Genomic DNA, 18657 nt, shown 5'->3' with positions numbered 1-18657 from the left:
TTATTGGTTTTAAATAGAGAGATTGCTCTAAAACTTTACCCCTGAATCTGAGTCAAACACAAAAGTCTGTTGCCACTTTTGTGGCAGAATGTGTAAGAGCAACTTGACAAAGAAAGAGTATTCTTAAAGCATAGAAATCCATTAATAAACTTATCTTTTTAGCTTGCTCTAAAATATATCTTCCCACTTGCATTAATATTTTTAAACTTAGTTTTTGTACCAGTGTAGCCCTCTCCATTACGGTTGTGATTTTGTTTTACAGGTACATGTGCAGTGTGGACACAATTATATCACAACAAAGGTGCCTTACACCAGTATAGCTTAGTTCCATTTCCATATGGCAACACTCTTTGCCATATAAACAAGTTTCTATTGGTCTAACTACATCAGAATTGGAGAACTGTACTGAGTTAATATACTGGTACAGTTAAAGTAGCATAATATGAGTGCAGATACATCTTTAGTAGCAGGTCTGAAGAGAGTTGTGTCTCATATGGTTTGCATTTCTTTAACCCATTTCCACAGTAGCATTCAAAGAACTTTCCAATTCTTCACTGCAATGAAACAGGCATTTTCCCCATTACATAGATGGGGAAACTAAGGCACGCATAGGGGAAGCAATGATTCAAGGTCACTCAGCGAGTAACCAGTTCCTGGTTTCCCTCCTAGTCTACCACTAGACCCAGCTCCCACCCTAGAGCAGCAAGAGATTAGAGTGGATCCCAATTAGACACCACTCTCCTCCAAGAGCTAGTACCCAAGAGTCCACGCATCCAGCACAAACACTTAACTATTAGACATCATACCATCCATTGAGAGAATTGACATTAGTGCAGTGTGGCCAGGATCTCTCTCACATGTACTGACAGATTTTCTTTAGCTTGTATTTCATAATATGTGCAGTCCAGCCATGTGTGCACGCTCATAAACACATTCTACTGCCACCTCTTTCTTTGGAGTGGGGCAAGTGTTTGGGAGCAGGGCTTGAATACGATTATGAACTGAAGGGAAAAATTACAACCCTAAGACCCATTTATGCCATCCTCCCTCTGCAGAAAGGTAAATGCACAGTCCATGCCCCCCCCCCCCACCTTCATGACCTTTTCTCATCATCAAGGGAGATGTAGATCATCATCCCTCCTTTCCATAAGCCTCTTCACACCTTTTCACCATTTAACCACAACTTCTCCCTTATCCCACTGAGGCCTTCCCCCTGTCCCCACAACTCCCCCCAAAGTCTCCCCATTTGCATGGGACTGCCCAGCTTGCATTTTCACTATTCTCTCATCTCTGTCCTCTAGCTCTTCAGACTCAACTCTCCACTTCCCCCCCCCCTCAAAACACACACAACTGATGCTCCCCCTCCCCAAATCTCCTCCCTGGGCCATCCCCAGCTCCTACCTCAGGTCTCTCACCCATGTGCCTCACACTCTCCCTAAGTCTCCTGCTCCATGACATCTATGTTGGCCCCCTCCTGCTCCTCTCTTCCCCTTACCCATCCCAGTTCCCCTGTCCTGACACCCAACTTATCCCCTCACAGTCCCCCACTCCACCCAGTCATACCCTTGGACTCCTTCGCTGGAACCCTCAATTATCCGTTCAACCCCCCCCCCCCCCAGCTCCCACCACACAGACCCCGCATGTCCCTCCCAAGTCGCCCCTATGGACACTCCCTCGTGTGTGCTCCCCCTCCAATTCTCCCACCGCTGGACCCGCAACTACTCCTCAGTGACACTTCATGGGCTTCCCTCGCACCCTCCATGGACCCCCAGCGCCAGACCCTCTCACGACCCCTGCAGGGATGCTCCCCCCAGAACCACCTGCACCTTTCCTTCCTCCCAGCCCCTCATGGATCACCCCGCCTGACCCTAGGCCTCTGCTCTCCCTCTCCGGCCTGGACCCTCCGCCAGGGCTAGGGGACCCTGACCCGGGCCTCACTCACCCCCATGGCGGCGACAAGCGGGACCCCACCGACTCCTCACAAATCCGCGGGAGGGGGGAACCCACCAGGGGGAGGGGGCGAAGGGGGAAAAGAGAACGGTCGGTAAGCACGCACTGCGCCTGCGTGGAGCCCGCGGACGGAGAGGGAAGGGGAAGGGGGACCGTGAGGGATGCTGTACGCAGGCGCAAAGCCAAAAGCATATGGGGGAAAAAAAAGAGGACATGTTGCGCAAGCGCAGAACTGCGCATAACCGGCGCGCGCGAGCGAGAGCGAGAGCGAGAGATGGGTGAGCGTGTCTAACGGTCGAGCTCGCGACCAACGGTCGGCGCGAGGACAGTGCTCCTCTGATTGGTCGTAGCGTGAGAGTCCAACATCTCTCCACATCGGTATGGGCGCCAAGAGAGGCGCCTCCCGCTGCTCAAGCTCTTCCCTCTGGACCCGTCCCCGTGGCCCATGCTATGGGGTGATTGACTCCTCCATCTTGTCACTCAGCCTATATTCGCCCCCTTCCCAACATCCTTGCATTGCCTGCCTGTAACCCCTGACCTCATCCCAACACCTGGCTCCCTTCACCTGGCCCAATGTCCCCTTGGCCGCAGGGGCCTCCCTATCTAAATGCAAAACATGCAGCTGCACAGAGCACCCCAAAATTTAGGACACCAAATGGGCCTATGATCCTATGGGCTCCAGCAGTCCCTGCCCCACAGATTCAGTCCTGAGGCTCTGGCAGCCCTCCAACTGCTCCTCAAGGGGCCCCATGTCCCATCTCCCACAGGGCTCAGTGCCCACTCACCAAGTGGCACTCTCGGGGATGGAGGACACAGAGCAGGGGGGAGTTGGAGAGAAGCAGCTCTTTCCCATTAAAAGTGCCACTTCTCTCCTGCTGGCTGTGTAACTGCCCACTGCTGTTCTGGCCTGCGCCTCCCTCCCAGCCCTGCTCCTGTGTGTATTGCCAAATCTCCCAGACTGGATGCAATTGCAGTAAATGGCATCTGGTCCAGGAGAATTGGTAACCCCTTTTCTCACAGCTTCAGCCTCCCTATGCAAAGCAGCCACTCAGGGTGAGGTGCTAGTGCCATCGTTGGGTTGCATAGGGCACCAGCACTAGTAGGGATGACCCTGCTTGGCAATTGCCTCCTGCACCTCCAACACATTGCTCCCTATGCGCCTGCTCAGTGTCCCATATCATCTGATCCAGTGATTCCCAGGCTCCTGACTCAACAGCCCCATGCCTTCTACTAGGGTTTCCAGGTACTTTCACAAAAAATACCGAACATGGCAGGAAAAAATTGATTGAGGGACTGAACTTGTTAAGCAAAAAAACCCCAACAAAACAAAAACAAACGGGGGACCAAACTTGTTGAGAAAACACACACGCACACACACACACACACACAAAGAGTCAATACCAGACACCCTACCTCCCTGCCCAGTGCCCCCAGGTATCCTGGCTGGCCCACTACTCCCATGTCCCTGACCTAATTCTCCCTGCACCCTTTGATTCAAACCAAACACTCCTCAAATCCTGACTCTGATACCCCTTCCTTGTACCCCAATGCAACAGTCCTTGTAACTGAGACTCAATGCTCTCTTTGCCCTTGACCCCAGTCCAACATCACCACCAGGTGGATTTGAACCTCTGGAGCTTAGTGTAGGAGCCTCTACAGCTTGAGCTATAAAACCAGCTGGCTCTCAGTTTAGGCTGTAGAGCTCACTCATTTCTGATCTCTCACTGTAAGTGGTCTAAGTGCCACTACATGGGGACAGTGAATCACACCCACTAGGTGGGTGGGTTACACAAACATCCCCTGCTCCCTCTCCCTGTGTTCCTTGACCAGCCTGTACTTCTGATGGCCCCAAACCCAATGCCCCCAAGACTCTTACACAACATTCCTGTGACACTTCATCCCAAACCAATGCCCTGATCCCATCTTAATGCCCTTTCCCTACACTCTCACTCTATGCTCAATGCTATTCAACATTTCCATCAGTGACCTGGAACAAGTGTAAATTAAATCATTGCTGATAAAATTTGTAAATGACACAAAGATTGTTGGAGTGGTATGATGAGTAGAATGAGGAAGACAGTCCTACACAGAAATCAGGATTGCTTGGTAAATTGTGCCCATTCCAAAAAAATGTGTTTGAATATAGCCAAATGCAAAGTTATTCATCTAAGAAAAAGTCATGGCAGCCATTCCTACAGAGTAGGGAACTGTATCCTGGAATGCAAAAAGGATTTGGGGTCACAGTGAACAAACAACTCAACATGAGTTGTCAGTTATGTTGGGGTAAAAAAGGGTATTGGGGTAAAAAATAGGATGCCATCCTCTGATGTATAAAACAGAAATAATGAGATTAGGAATAGAGAGATGGTTTTATTTTTGTATATGGCCCCCCCATGCTTTATGAAAATTGGCTTGTGGATATGAATATGCTTAACTCAAAGACGCTTTAGGTAAAATGCATCATGTGACACCATTTTTAAAGTTACAATCTGCTGAATGTGTCTATTCTATTTCTGTGCATGTATCATTTTTGTGTGTGAAGTTAAAATTATGAAATGTGAAACTGTTTATAATTCTGGATGTTCTAATGAGGGCCATTAGTGATACTCGGAAAACATAATGGCTTGGTACTCCCACCAATGACCTGCAAATAGTCTTGTTTTTTTTTCTGTAAGCTTGGATTGTGGTTGGCCCTCCTACAATATGTGGTCAGACCATCTGATGCTGGAACCAATTTTGGATCTTGTACTTTTTCACTCAAGGTGAGAAAAGTTTTAACTGAACACAAAGAATTCTGGCCATGAGCAAAGGGGTTATAAAGGTGGAAACATGGGCAGCAGGTGAAGGCGTAGCAGGAGAAGGCAAACCCTGGCCCTGGCCCTGGCCCTGGAGCCAAACCCTGTCCACCCCCTTGCCTACATTACTGGACACCCATGGGTGGGAAACCAAACAATAGAGTCAGTTGCTGGACACCCAAAATGTCTGTGAATAGGGGAAGGAACCATCGCAAGCTAAAAGGCTGCCTAGCTTGTAAAAAGATGATAGAACTACTGATAGGGTAAGAATTTGCATGTAACAAGTTACTCAGTGTAATGGTTTAATTGGTATATTTTGTTTATTTTGGTTTAGTAACGCTGATCTGTCTGTTTTCACGTGCATTCACTTAAATCCTAATTTTTATACTTAATGAAAACACTTTTATTTATTATCAATCCTAATGTAAATAATTGTTACCTGTGGGGGGAGCCACAGCTGTGCATATCTCTTTTGCATAAAGAGAATGAGCCTTATGAGCTTTCTCTGTGTAAGAGGATGGTGGGCAACTTGCAGCCTGAGAGCCACATGCGGCCCATTGGGATTGTGTGTGGTCCACGGAACATTGTGTTTACCGTTGCCCACATACAGGATTGCCAGGTTCTGCTGTTGTTTGTCTGTGTAGCTTTTTAAACTTAAAGCAAGGGCATGTGAAGTGAGGTGCATGCTGATTGCACACAATATTGTGAGAGCCCTGCACTCCCTCTGCAGCCAATCAAAGTGCTGCTATGGTTCAATCAGTACACCCTGCGAATTATAGGTACACAAGAGTAGTTAGCAAAACTACCCTATCCCAGGAGTCTTGATTACAACAATCTTGCAGCCCACTGAGATGGAGGGACACTCATGTGGCCCACACACTAGCCTAGGTTGTTCCTCACTGGTGTAAGACTTTTATACAGAGTAAAATAGATTTATCTGGGGTTTTGGTCCCTTCTGAGAGTTGTGGTCCTGGGTGCTATCCAATCCCTATAGATGAGCCGTCCCAGAGCTGAGCTGGTTCAGTATCTGTGCTGATATATTCGGGGGTGGTTACCTCACTCTATGCTTTTTCTGGGGGAGACCAAAGCTTCTGGCTAGGGTTGCCAGGTAGACCCTGCCAAAAAACCAGACATTTGGTCGTGGTCGTGGTCGGGGGGGGGGAGGAGGGGAGAACCGGCTGGGAGGTGGGCGGGGCGGGGGCTGGGACTCCCAGCCACTCCCCTCGCCTGGCTTGTGCACGCAACCAGAGGCTCCCAGCTGGGAGGCGGGGCCGCGATCGGCACGGGGAGCCTCTGGTCACGTGCAGAAGCCGGGCGAAGGGAGTGGCTGGGAGTCCCGGCCCCCGCCCTGCCCCACCAGGCTTTTGCATGCGACCACAGGGCTCCCAGCGCCAATCGCAGCCCCACCTCCCAGTTGCTCCCCCGCCCCCACCAGGCTTCAGTCCGGTGCCCAGCCGGGAATTCAGAAAATACCAGACATGTGTACCAGACATTACACATGTCTGGTATTTTCTGAATTTTTCTACCGGACAGATGGTGCAAACAGTGGACTGTCCGGTAGAAAACCGGACACTTGGCAACCCTACTTCTGGCCCTGCAGGACTGGGTAATGAGGTGCCCCAGAGGGTAGGTAGGCAAGCTCAGTGATATGATCAGCACACCTGGTGACAGCCCCAAGGGGACCTCTGTGATAAAACCTGTCACAATGGCAATAGTGAGACTGGAGTACTTCATCCAGTTCGTGAGACCATATTTGTAAAAAAACATTGAAAAATTGGAACAGGTGCTGAAAAGAGCCACACAAATTATTTGAAGATGGAAGAAAGTGCTCTATGGGGGAGACCTATGAAGCTCAATCTATTTAGTTTCTCGAAAAGAAGATTGAGAGGTGAGTTGAACACAGTGTATAAGCACCTTTAGAGAGCGAATACTCGAGGCACTAAAGGTCTCTTTAGGTTAGTGTAGAAAAGCAGAGCAAGAACCAATGTTTGCAAAATAAAGTTGGAAGTAAATAAGACAGCAGTGTTTGACAGTGGAGGTGGGTGGGGATGGCAGACTCTTGGAGGGAGTGGGATTCTCTCTCTATTGATGTCTTCAAATCCAGACTGGCTATCTTTCTGAAGGATGCTTTAGTAAACAAGTTATTGTGCTCATTACAGGGGTAACTTGGTGAGATTTAATTTCCTGTTATGTACAGAAGCCCAGCTAATGGTGCCTTCTGGATTAAAGTAGGAATCTATGTATCCTCATGGCCCCTACCTAGATCTCCTCCTCAGAAACTGATGCCTCCACCCAATGCCCCTGTCTCGTTTCCCCTCCTTATGCACCCAGAAACCCAAGCCTCCTTTCTATGCCCTTTCCCCATTTCTGGCCACCTGAAGCTTCCTCTTGTAAATCTAATATCCCCATGCCTCTCCCTATGCTTCCTCTCTGCACATCATGCCTCACTTCCTAAATGCATCCCTCGCACCTCCTCTGTCTGTACCCCATTTGGCCCCCTGACCTGCATCCATATGCCCCTATGGTCCCTCTTTATCATTCCATTCCTCCTCTTCTACTTTGCCTCCTTAATTTCCCTCCTACAGACAAGCCCGAAAAGGAGATAAGAGGAGAGTGTGTATGATGAAGAGGTAAATAAGAACATGTAATGTGAGCAGACATGTAGTGAAGGGGAAGATACAGGGAAGGAAGAGGAAGCACGGGAGAGAAGAGCACATGGGCACAGGAACTAAGGGTGCAGGGAGTGCTGTAGCATCTTCAGGTTTTGTGCAGGGTCCTGGTTGCCAGCCTGGGGTCTCAGCTGCTGGCCCCACACTCGAGGGTTCTGCTATTGGCCTCAGTCCTGGCTGCTGGCCCAGTGTCTGAGGCTTTGCTCCCAGTCCACATGCAGAGTACTGACAGCTAGTCCAGCATCTGAGGCTCCACTCCTGGTGCCACACCCAGGGTTCAGGCTGCTAGCTCAATGGCTGGGGCTCTGTGCCTGTCCCTGTCCCAAGGATCCACACTCTCCTCCAGCTGTGGCTCCAGCATTGGTCCTCTTTCCCTGTCTGTGTCCTGCCCTCGTGAAGACATGACCCTGCTCTGGGACCCAGCTCTAGGGGGCAGTAAGGGACTCAGCACTCCTACTCTAAAAACTGACCCTGCACCAGAAGGCATGTCTACACAGCTGGGCTAAACTCAAAATAAGCTACACAATTTGAGCTACACTAATTGTGTATCTTAAGTCAAAATAGCTTATTTCAACTTTTTACACTGTCTACACACCAGTTATTTCAAGAGAGAGCACTCGTTCCCCGACTTCTCTTACTCCTCATATAATGAAGATTACAGGAGTCATAGTAAGCAGTCCTCCAGCTCAACATTATTTTGACATTATGTTGAAATAACTGCTTGTGTGTAGACGTGGACTATGTTATTTCAGAATCATTTCAGTTATTCCAAAATAATGCTGCTGTGTAGATATAGCCTGAGGGCAGAAGCGGAGGACATGGGGCAGAAGGAAGTGGGAGGTGGAAAGTCACAGGGGGAAAAGAGGGGACTGGGCAAGGAGGAAAGAGAGAAGACAGGGATGGAGTTGTAAAGGAGGGTGATGGATAAAGCAGGGATATTGTAGAGAAGGGCAGCAGATGAAGTGGATCTGGCTGGTGATGGGCTCACAGTCCACAGGCTTTGGAAGGACTCTCCTTGGAAGACAATAGAGGCATTGGCTTCAGCCCATAGCATCAGCTTCACAGTCCTACTGTCACTAGGATGCTGGGGTAGTTGTACTGATTACCATGTCTCCAAATACTTAAAATCCCCTGGCACTTGGCATTTGCCTTAGTGCCCCTTGAACTCATTACATGCCCACCCAAGAGGCAGTGGCATCTCAGGAGCGTTCTGGGTGTATAAATTCTACAGACATGGAACTGGGAATTAGGAACTCTGTGTTTGATTCCAGATGGCTGGTGAATTCAGGTGGGTCCTTTTGCCTCTCTGTACTTCAGTGTCCCCATCCATAATTCCAAAAGATTAGATTATATTACTCATCTTGTTATCTAAATATAGAGCAGGGTTCAAAATGATCCTGTTAGAATCTCAACAAAAATAGTTAATAGCTCTGCCTGTCAGCTGCTCTGTACTGCAGAGTGCAACACCCTCTACATCTATTTCTCCAGGATGGAGATATTTTTGGAGCATTTTTGATTGCCCTCAGGCAGGTAGATTTTGTGCTCTGGCTACTGAATGTTCATGACCCTCTTTTTGGCAGCAGGTTTGAGGTGAGATAAGACTAATTGCCTAATGATCTAAAATTTACTTAGATTGGAGCAGGCACTGTCTTTTTGTTCTGCACCCCTACAATACAAATAATTAGTAGTAACAATTTTGATGAATCAATTGATGACCTGGGCTCAAGCAGACACCAGAGGGCGTCAGCGTTGCAGGGTCCCTTCATCAAGGCTAGTGGAGATGGTAAGGGGGAGGACTGAGAGCAAGCCTACTAAGCGGTGAATGCATGGAAGTGGGTCGGGAGAGGACTGATAGGGAGTGCATAATGAGGCCTTTGCTCCATTGCATTGTGGGATGAATGCCTGGCTTGGCTAGGTTATATGATCCTAGTCTTAGGTTGTGCTACCAGACCAAGTGTCATCTTTAGAGAAAATGCTCTCAGACGAAAAGAACCATTTCACAGCTGCTGAGCTGTGGGGAAAGGAATCACTAAGCATGGGGGCCCTCTGTAGGCATGGAAACACCCCCTGGCTCCTCTGAGAAGGTCTCAATAAATCTCTTCCATAGCAGTATCCCTATTCTCAGGGAAACTGAGGCACAGAACCAGCATGGCCAAAGTAGCATGCTTCAGATTTTCCAGCCCCATGTTCTTTCTGTTTGTGTGAATGAACTCACTTTACCCTAACTCTGAGACATGCTCATGGTAGCCTAGCGAGATTGGTTGTTTACCAGGCAGCATGCCACAGGGTTCTGGCTCTCAAGGTATCAACACAAACCCCAGGCTGAGGGGAGCAGGGGCCAAGGAAGGATAACAAGTGACTTAAAAGATTACAGAGCTCCCAGGACACAGGGCGAGAGATGACTTCTCAATCCATTCCGCAGACCCTTGCTATCCCAGCCCTGGACTTCTTATGCACCCACAAAGCACTGCACATTTCCCTCAGTCCTGACTGAAAATTCCTCCTGAGTAGGAAAGATTGTGCTGGATGGATCATAAAGAATAGTTTGTGGCCTTGATTTTGCCCACAAACTCCACTTACATGCAGGGTTTAAAAGAGGGGGATACTCTGACCAACATCCTTCAAACTCCCATCACTGCATTATACCCTCCAACCCCTGCACCCGTGAATATCCCAGCAGTCTGCCTCTCCCATCTCTTCCATCCAGCCTGGCTTTTGAGAGAGCTTGAGTTTGCTATCCAGGAATTGGATCCATCCTCTTGTGGGTGGAGGAGGGGGTGGGAGCAGGGGGGCCATGCAGGGCTAGATCGCCTTTCCTCAGCTCTGCATGCAGGCAGCTCATGTATCCTGTCTCCGGGGAAAGGACGAGGGTGGTGTGGGGGGGCGTTGTGCCACGTTGGCTCCTTTCCTGGGCTGCTAGAGACAGCAAGTTCCTGTGTCCTTCTTCCGGAGTGTGGGGGACAACCCTGGAGTCCAGATGAAAATGCCCCTGGGGCCCTGCCTCAGTTAGAAACTGGAGCCTGAGATAGGAGGGGGAGCAGCTAATCCCAAACAGAACAACACTCTCTCTCTCTCTTTCACTGTCCTCTAGTGCTACATCTCATCCCTATCTTAACCCCCTGCCACATTGTTCTGCCCTTTATTGCTGCATCAGTGCCATTCCCAGGGAATCCTGCACTAGGAACTCCCATTTTATCATCCATATTGCTCTCCCCACCAATATTGCATGTGCATGGACCTGGGAAGTCTATCCCCTTCTATGCTGAGATTTCCATCACCTAGCCCCTTCTACTCCCATTGCCCAGACCCAGAACACACACTGCCCCCTCTTCCATAAAATCTCCCCATCTTACCCAACATCCCATAGCAGCCTAGCATTGGGGATTATTTTCACTCCCTTTCATGTGGCTTTACTCATAAACTCTGCATTCTCTTTGCCAGCCTTAATCTGAGGGAAGAGAAGGTTTCTGAGGGGGCAGCCTGGCTCATTCCCCTCCCACTCTTGTAGAGCAGGCAGCATCATGGCTTGGCACAGAATGAGTAAGGATCAGCCACCGTTTCTGGGGCTTTGGGCTCTCATCACCCAGGTGTGGTGACATATGACTACAGGAGCCCCTGTAGCCAGATAATGTGGGCATACATAGCTCTGGGCGTGCCTATGATTTTCCATGTGGATTTTCCATATTCATCTAAACTTTTATCCCTCGGCCTCAGCCTAGTGGTACCCAGCATGAGGGTGTGTGCATGTTTGTTCCAGTTAGCTTCCTCCCAGTTGTAAAAGTGCCTCATGCAATCAGGTCTGGGGCGTAGAGAGAGACTCCTGCTGACACCCCCGTCCCATATTTGGATCAGAACAATGGTAGGTCTAGCACCCTCCCTCCATCTCTGTAGCAGCTCGGGGTAGGATGAGGCAGGGAGAATAAGGGGAAGGAAAAAGGGTTGGTATCTCTTTAAGACCATCAGGTTGCAGGGAGCAGATGGCATCTGCTTCCAGTCCTTGTTCTTTGTGTGGCTGCACAAAAGAGGGAGTCTGTCTCTCCTGATCTTACCCCCCCATACACACCATAGAGGAGGGGGGCATATTAAGATGCATGGGGTCGAGGGAAGATTTATTGCAAAAAGTAAACTTGGATTTGCCAGGCCATGTGCACTGGAGAATGGAACAGATCAGGACATTTGTTGCACAGACTTCTTCCCCTTTAACAGTCATGATGAGTATACCATTTCATTTACAGTCCCCATAAATCCTATCCAGCCCCCTAAATCTCATCTACAGCCCACATAAATACCCTCACCCTAAAATCCCATCTATGGTCCCTCATAAATCCCTTCCATCCCCAAGATCCTTTATAGAGCCTCCCAAACAAATCCTATCTAACTCCCCCAATCCTATGCAGTAACCCATAATTCCCATTGTGCCTCCCCCTAAAATATATCCAGAGCTTCCTAAAAATCCCATTCAGCCCCAATCTCATACACACCCCCATAAGCCCCCAAAATAAATCCCATACACACCCCCAAAATTCCATAAAATACATACTCCTAAAATTCAGAGTCCCCCATAAATCCCATCCAGTCCAACCCCTCAAATTCCATGTAGCCCCCCCCAACTACTGTCTAAATGTCTCCCTTAAAATCCCATCCAGTTCCCTCCTCCACCCACAAACAGAATTCTGGGAGCCAGCCACCAGGTGCAACCATTGTCTGTACTGCACAGCATAGATATAAACCCCTCTTCCCCCTCCAACGCACATTTCTGACGGGGTGGGGGGGCTGAGGTCACAATTTGCTTGGCTGCAGAAGTTTAGAGCTTGGGTTGCACAGGTTTGTGAGAGGTTGCAGCGGGGGGGGGGGGGGGAGGATTGAGGCTGGGGGGATAACACTGGGAACACCAACTAGTGGATTGGATAAAGTTATCAAACAATAGCCTTAAAACCGGAGGAAGAAATGAATGTCAGAGTGTGTGAGAGGATTGTATGTTGTGGTGTGAGTATGTATTAGAGAGGGAGCAATGGAGAAGCAGGTGAATGTATGGTGGGATGTGGGTGTTTTTGCCTGTTGAGACTGGGGTGGATGTGTATGGATATGGGGGAAGTACATGTGAGTGTGTGGAAGGTTGTGGGAGTGTTGGACTGTGTTCTGAAGCCTGAATGCACGCATGATTGCAAGGAATATATGTAAAGTAGCAGTGCATCTGTGTGAAGGAACGGGGTATGTGATGGGGTGGGAAACAAGAGTCATGTGGTGTGATGGTGTGTGTGTGTGTATGTAGTATTAGTAATATTAGTAGTAGTATGTTTGTGTATTGGAGGGGTGAGGAGTAGGAAACATGATGCCTTTGTGTGTATAGCTGTGGGGAGGAAGATGTCTGATTGGCTTTGGGGGAGAGGCAGCATGTGGTATCTGCGTGTGAGACTGTGTGTAGGAGGGGGGAAAAGAGGCAGTGTGGTGCTGAGTAGGTGTATAGTGGCTGGGGGGGGGCTTGCAGGGCATGCAGCGTGTGGTGGGGCGAGGCAGTATATGTTGTGTCTGCTTGCGTATGTGTGTGTTTGGGAAGTGGCAGTGTGGTGTTATATGTGCGTATTTGGGGTGGCAGTGTGCAGTGCTGCATGTGTGTTGAACAGTGGCACTGTGGTGCTGTGTGTGTGTGTTGAGGTGGCAATGTGTGGTATTGTGTGTCTTGGGCAGTGGCAGTGTGTGCTGCTGTGTGTGTGCTGGATGGTGGCAGTGTATGCTGCTGTGAGTGTGTTGGATAGTGGCAGTATGTGGTGCTGTACGTGTTGGGTAGTGGCAGTGTGTGCTGCTGTGTGTGTGTAGGATGGTGGCAGTGTGTGCTGCTGTGAATGTGTTGGATAGTGGCAGTGTGTGCTGCTGTGGGTGTGTTGGATGGTGGCAGTGTGTGCTGCTGTGTGGGTGTGTTGGGCAGTGGCAACGTGTGCTGCTGTGTGTGTGTTGGATGGTGGCAGTGTGTGCTGCTGTGTGGGTGTGTTGGACAGTGGCAGAGTGTGCTGCTGTGTGTGTGTTGGATGGTGGCAGTGTGTGCTGCTGTTTTCATGTGAGATGGTAGCAGTGTGTGGTGCTGCAAGTCAATGTTCACTCTAATTTTTTTTCCATCCATGTGCAGAATAAATTTTGTTATGTGTACTGAGGCACGATCATATGTGCACTACCAATAGAAACACATTGTGCCATCTGTGGGCGCTCTGCTAATCAGCTGGACGGCATTTGAATTTTTCCTGGGTGGCTGCACAAGCACACAGCTTTCAGGGAACACTGCTGCATGTGTATAATGAAGGTGATTGTGCAGTGCTGTGTGTGTATGTGTTGGACGATGGCAGTGTGTGGTGCTATGTGTGTTGGATGGTGTATGGTGCTGTGTGTGTGTGTGTTAGCAGAATGTGGTGCTATGTGTTGCTGGATGGTGACAGTGTGTGGTGCTGCATGTATGTAAGGACAGTGATAGTGTGATGCTGTGTGTGTATAGTGGCTGCATATTGGGGCGGGGGACAGGCTGTGTTGTGTCTACTGGCAGTGTGTGTGGAGACTCTCTGTGTGTATGTGTTTGACCCCAGTCAGGCCCCCCTCCCTGCTGATCCAGGCTGGTTGCAGCACTGCCCAACAGCTCCCAGGAGGGGGGCATGGCGTCCTTTCATCTGCAACAGGACGGAGAGTGGCTGGAGCTGGATAGAGCTCTTCTCTTGCGAGCCTTGCATCATCTCCCCCGCTCCTCCCCAGCCCTTTGGCTTTGATTATCAGCCTCTGTATGGTGAAACACCCTGGGAATTCAGACCCTGTAGTGTGTGTGTTGCACAGACACATCCACACAAACATGCATGCAAACATAAATATACACAATCATGAATGTACACATAATCTGCTCACATGCATGCACAAATACAAACATGCATGTAGATGCACATGCATGCACAAACATGCACGTGCACACACACACATGCAGTCTGAATCCCCAGCTGTGAATATCCCTGGTAAGTGGCCTGCATGCTGGGAGGAGCAGGTATTTTGCAGCAGGAACTCCATTCTTCCCAGCCTGTGCCTGCCTGATCCCACAGCTGCAGCTGGAGGGCGGGTGGATGAATCAAGCACTCCTGCTGACAGTGGTAGGCAGGCCCCAGTGGCCTCATGCTCCGCAGGCGGGCGGGGGCCAGGACTGCCCTCATTGGTGGCTGCTAAATTTAGGAGACTGATTATAGTTTGGGGTTTGGAAAGGAGAGAGGAAAATTCCCACTGAATAGACGCAGGGCATGAGTGCACGTGTGAGACAGAGGCACATGCAGTTTGAGTGCGTGAGACATGTACACAGTGTCACAGTCACATACCCTGGTAGGCTCTCACACAACAATCACATACACAAAATCTCTGCCACAGTCTCTCTCTCACACACAGTTTGAATCTCATATACACAGCATCACTCACCCTCACCCCCAGTCCTATCTGTCAAGGGCCAGCTGGCTCAGTGATCCTGCAGAGGGAAACAACCCCCAACCCTGGTGACCCTGCCCCCTCCTCCTGCTGACTCCCTGTGACAGGTGTTGTATGTTAAGTGGGTTGAGAGCAAGGGAACCAGACTTCCAGGGTAGGTGAGGTCCTGGGAGGAGCCCCATGGATGGCCCTTGTGTGTGTGGGGGGGGGGGAGAGCAGTAAGTGCTTCAACTGCCCAAAAAGCCCAGGGGGCACTAACTCAGGGGCTGGTGTTGAGGGGATGACTCAACCCAATTCACTGCTGCCATGGGAACGAACTGTGGGCCTGTGTCTCAGCCTCCCCAACAGCATCTCCTAGGCACACCCCCTGCCATTTCTCCTCTACAAAAAGAGTGGGCGGCCAGAGCTCCCAGCTGCTTCTATCTCCTGCCCTGACACGGAGCTTCTGAAAATAGCTCCCTCCATCTTTGGAACATCCCCCAGGGAAGAGGGGGTCTGAGCCCTGTGCTACCTGATGGGGAGGGGAAAGGGACCCTAAATCTGGCCTCCTGGCAAGAGAAGAATTGGACCCAGTGCCAATCTGATGTCTCTGTTGAGACATTTAGCCTCCTACCCCCATTCCTGGAGCATCACTCAAAGCAGGGAGGAGGGTGGCAGCACACATTCAGCAGGGAGTCAGATGATATACCACATATGGAAAGAAAACAGGGTGGCCTTTCACTCCTGTTTGCTGCTGCTGTTCTGCCTACATTAGTTCTGGGGATCCCTTCCACCCCTGCACAGCGCCAGTAGCACAAGCTAGGTGGGGAGGAGCTGCCCCATAGCTCTGTTCCACTGGAGTTCCCCACCATCCCTATACCAGCTTTCTCCCAACCCACTGCTCCTATTGTGTCTCTTCCCGCCCCTCCCTTCTGCCACCCACCAGTAATGTGTTTACAGACTCCCTCCTACAGCCCTTTCTCCAGGCCTGTCTCAGTGGTGGAGAGGGAGGGCCAGGCGAGCAGGTGTCTGCTCAGACAATGGCGCTGCTTTGTTGGGCTGCAGGGGGAGGGGGCGGGGAGAGGAGAAGGAGAAAGAGAGAAAAAAAAAAAGGTCAGCAGAGAGCTTCCCTTACACTGGGAGATGGAGCCTGAGCTGCATCTTCCAGTTGATAACAGTGTAGGCTGCCAGTGATTATGGGAGCATGTAATGGAGGGAGTTTGTGGTATTGGGGCAGGGACTAGAATACTGCCAGGATGGGGGCATTTGAGATGTAGAGGTGTGTATGAGGAAAGAGGGAGGAACAGATGGATGCAGGGATGGATGGATAAAGAACGTGGATGGGAGGATGAAGGAGTGTATAGAAGTGTGTGCATGAGGAAGCAGACACTTGTGCATAGAGAGGAGGCCAGGGACTAGAGGTTTGCTAAAGCTATAAGCAACTAGAAACAGGGGCTCATATTTAGAAATGCTGGGTAAACTTGGCTACCAGCTCTGCCTGTACTAGTGAGCTAGCTAGCTAGCTAGATGGGTAGTTTAGAGGAGTGTATATAGGGATGGATGAAAGGATAGTGTTTGACCCACTGTTGTTGTTGTCTTTAAACACAATGCTAGCTGGGCAGGCCAGGATCCCGATAGCATCAGGGGAACCAGGGACTGGGATCCTCTTCCTCTCACCCCACCCAGCCAGGACCTGGAGATGTCTGCTGCAGTGGAAGCTATGCAGTCAGCCAAATCCCCCCTCATTATCTATGTCCCTGTTCCCACCCTCACTCTGTTCTTTGCTGCTTGAGCCAAGCTGTTTGCTGGTGGTCTGCAGAAACCAATCTCCCTCTTCCTTCCTCAGTGAGATTCAATATCATTAGCCCTCCAGCAGACTCACCAATACAACACAATTCCTGGGCCTGGTTCTCAGCCACAGCCCACAGAGACATGGTCAGAGGCCAGGGCACAGTAGGTATGAAGAACCAACAGCACAGAATGGCAGCACTGGGCACTTGCTTTGCACAAGATGAACTGGGACCACTGTATTGTGATTGTGTGTGATACATGTTATTTGATTGTGTTAGTTACTTGTGTGAGTTGGTTATGTATGCATGTGAGTTGGTGGTTTTTTCACACTGTTGCATGTTTCCACCACAGTCCTACTCCTGATCTGAGGTTCTGCTGTGTGGTATAAATCTGGAGTAACCTATTTACATCAAAGTAATGCAAATCAGTACCTAACTATCACATTCCAATCCAGCTAATCAGCTGGGGAAATGCAAATCTCCCCCAGACATCTTGGTAAGCCTCAGGTCTGAGAGCTTCCACGCCATACCTACCTGACCCCCAGCAATACCAGCACTGTGAATATACAAATAACCTATGCTAGAGAGTAACCCAGCACCCAAACTACTAGAAGATCACAGTTTAGGGTTAAACAGAGTCTCCTCTCACTTCCTTCTATTCTCCCTCCTATGGAGAGGGATCTGGTTTTCCTTTTGGGACCTCAGGAACTTTATGCAAAAGTGGGGAAAGGTTTAAAACCAGGTGGCAAAATGCAGCTACTAGTAAAGGTGTATGCTTAAAATCTCCATTAGATTATTAACCCCTTTGATCCCTTCCTGAGGTTGAGGTGTGAGCAGGGTGTAAGTTTATTCTTATATTCTCATTGTGGGCCAAATAATGTATTTTCCCTTAATCTCAAGAATGGTTGAACTGTTTTAGCTGAGATTTGCCAGAAAAGTTTTTCCTGAAGCAGATACCTGACATGGAAAAATGGTTAAAGTTTGGCAAAGTTGCTATAGGCAACTAGAAACAGTGTTTAATAATGGGAAGTGTTGGGTAAGTGTGAGCTCTGCCTATACTAATTAGATAGATAGATTTTGAGTTTCGTTTGATGATGCCCACTTCTCTCCCTACCCATTTTTGAAAGGTTCAAGTTTTAAGATTTTTGTAATGCAGTGTTACTTACTGTTGTGTTACTTAAAAGTGTCAATGAACAGCTTCTGGTTTATATTCTGCCATGTATTTCCAGGGACTGGGTGGCCATCAGGTGACAGAAGGGCTAGAAAGCCAGAAAGAAACAAATTGAAGGAAGCATTTATTTACTTTACATAAACATATAAGAAAACAATGTTAATAGATATATAACAAAGGATTATCCTAGAAGTAAGGGACTCAGAAAATAGACGTTATAGGTCTTTATTGCCTTATCCACCCCTTTATCTACCCTCCATTCCCATTCATACATTTCTACCTATTAATCCATCTATCCATAAATATCCATCTATTACCCTACATATCCCTCCTTCTACCCATCTCTAGCTGTCTCTCCCCATATTTACTCATTTATCTAACCTAGCTATCTATATACATATTTAAATCTATGTATCCATATTTATTATATATATCTTCATCTATCCATCTATATTCATTCATCTATACTCATCCATCTATGCTAAGCACATCTGGTCCAAAAAGGCATATAGTGCAATAGGCAGAAAGTGGGGTGCCTATTGGGTGGGGAGAAATATATCCATTCCAAAATCTAGCCCCTCTAGCCTCCTACTGGAAGGGGGGGTGTCTGTCTCTGAACAGCCCTCCATCTCTCTCATTCTCTCCCTTTCATCCCTTCTGCAGGGAGAATGGCATTTTAAAAGAAAACATAAAGACCCACCCAGCCCCTCCCTTCATTCAATAAAGACTCGCAGACTCCCCCCTCCCTCCATACACATCTGGGCTCAACTCTCTCCGCTCCTTCCGCCTGCCTCTTGCCCCTGTCTGCCCCCCTCTGGCCAGATGTGCATCCAGGCGGAGGGGTTCAGCTGGGAGGTGCTGAG

The 18657-nt window shown here is 49.2% G+C and overlaps 1 protein-coding gene across 1 annotated transcript in view; it reads right to left on the bottom strand.

Annotated features, from left to right (window-relative positions):
- Positions 1 to 2110, bottom strand: part of NAA40 (N-alpha-acetyltransferase 40, NatD catalytic subunit) — a 32617-nt gene extending 30507 nt beyond the window's left edge. The window contains exon 1 of the mRNA XM_006125067.5: positions 1943 to 2110. Coding sequence (XP_006125129.1) covers positions 1943 to 1948 — 6 coding nt within the window. The 5' untranslated portion in view covers positions 1949 to 2110. The remainder of the gene's footprint in view (positions 1 to 1942) is intronic.
- Between the last annotated feature and the right edge of the window lie 16547 nt (positions 2111 to 18657).

The sequence above is a fragment of the Pelodiscus sinensis genome, chromosome 11, assembly GCF_052426305.1.
Source record: "Pelodiscus sinensis isolate ZL-2025 chromosome 11, ASM5242630v1, whole genome shotgun sequence".
In the NCBI taxonomy this organism is placed as follows: Eukaryota; Metazoa; Chordata; order Testudines; family Trionychidae; genus Pelodiscus; species Pelodiscus sinensis.
Note: the sequence above shows the minus strand (reverse complement) of the source record. Positions and strands in the feature narration are given on the sequence as shown.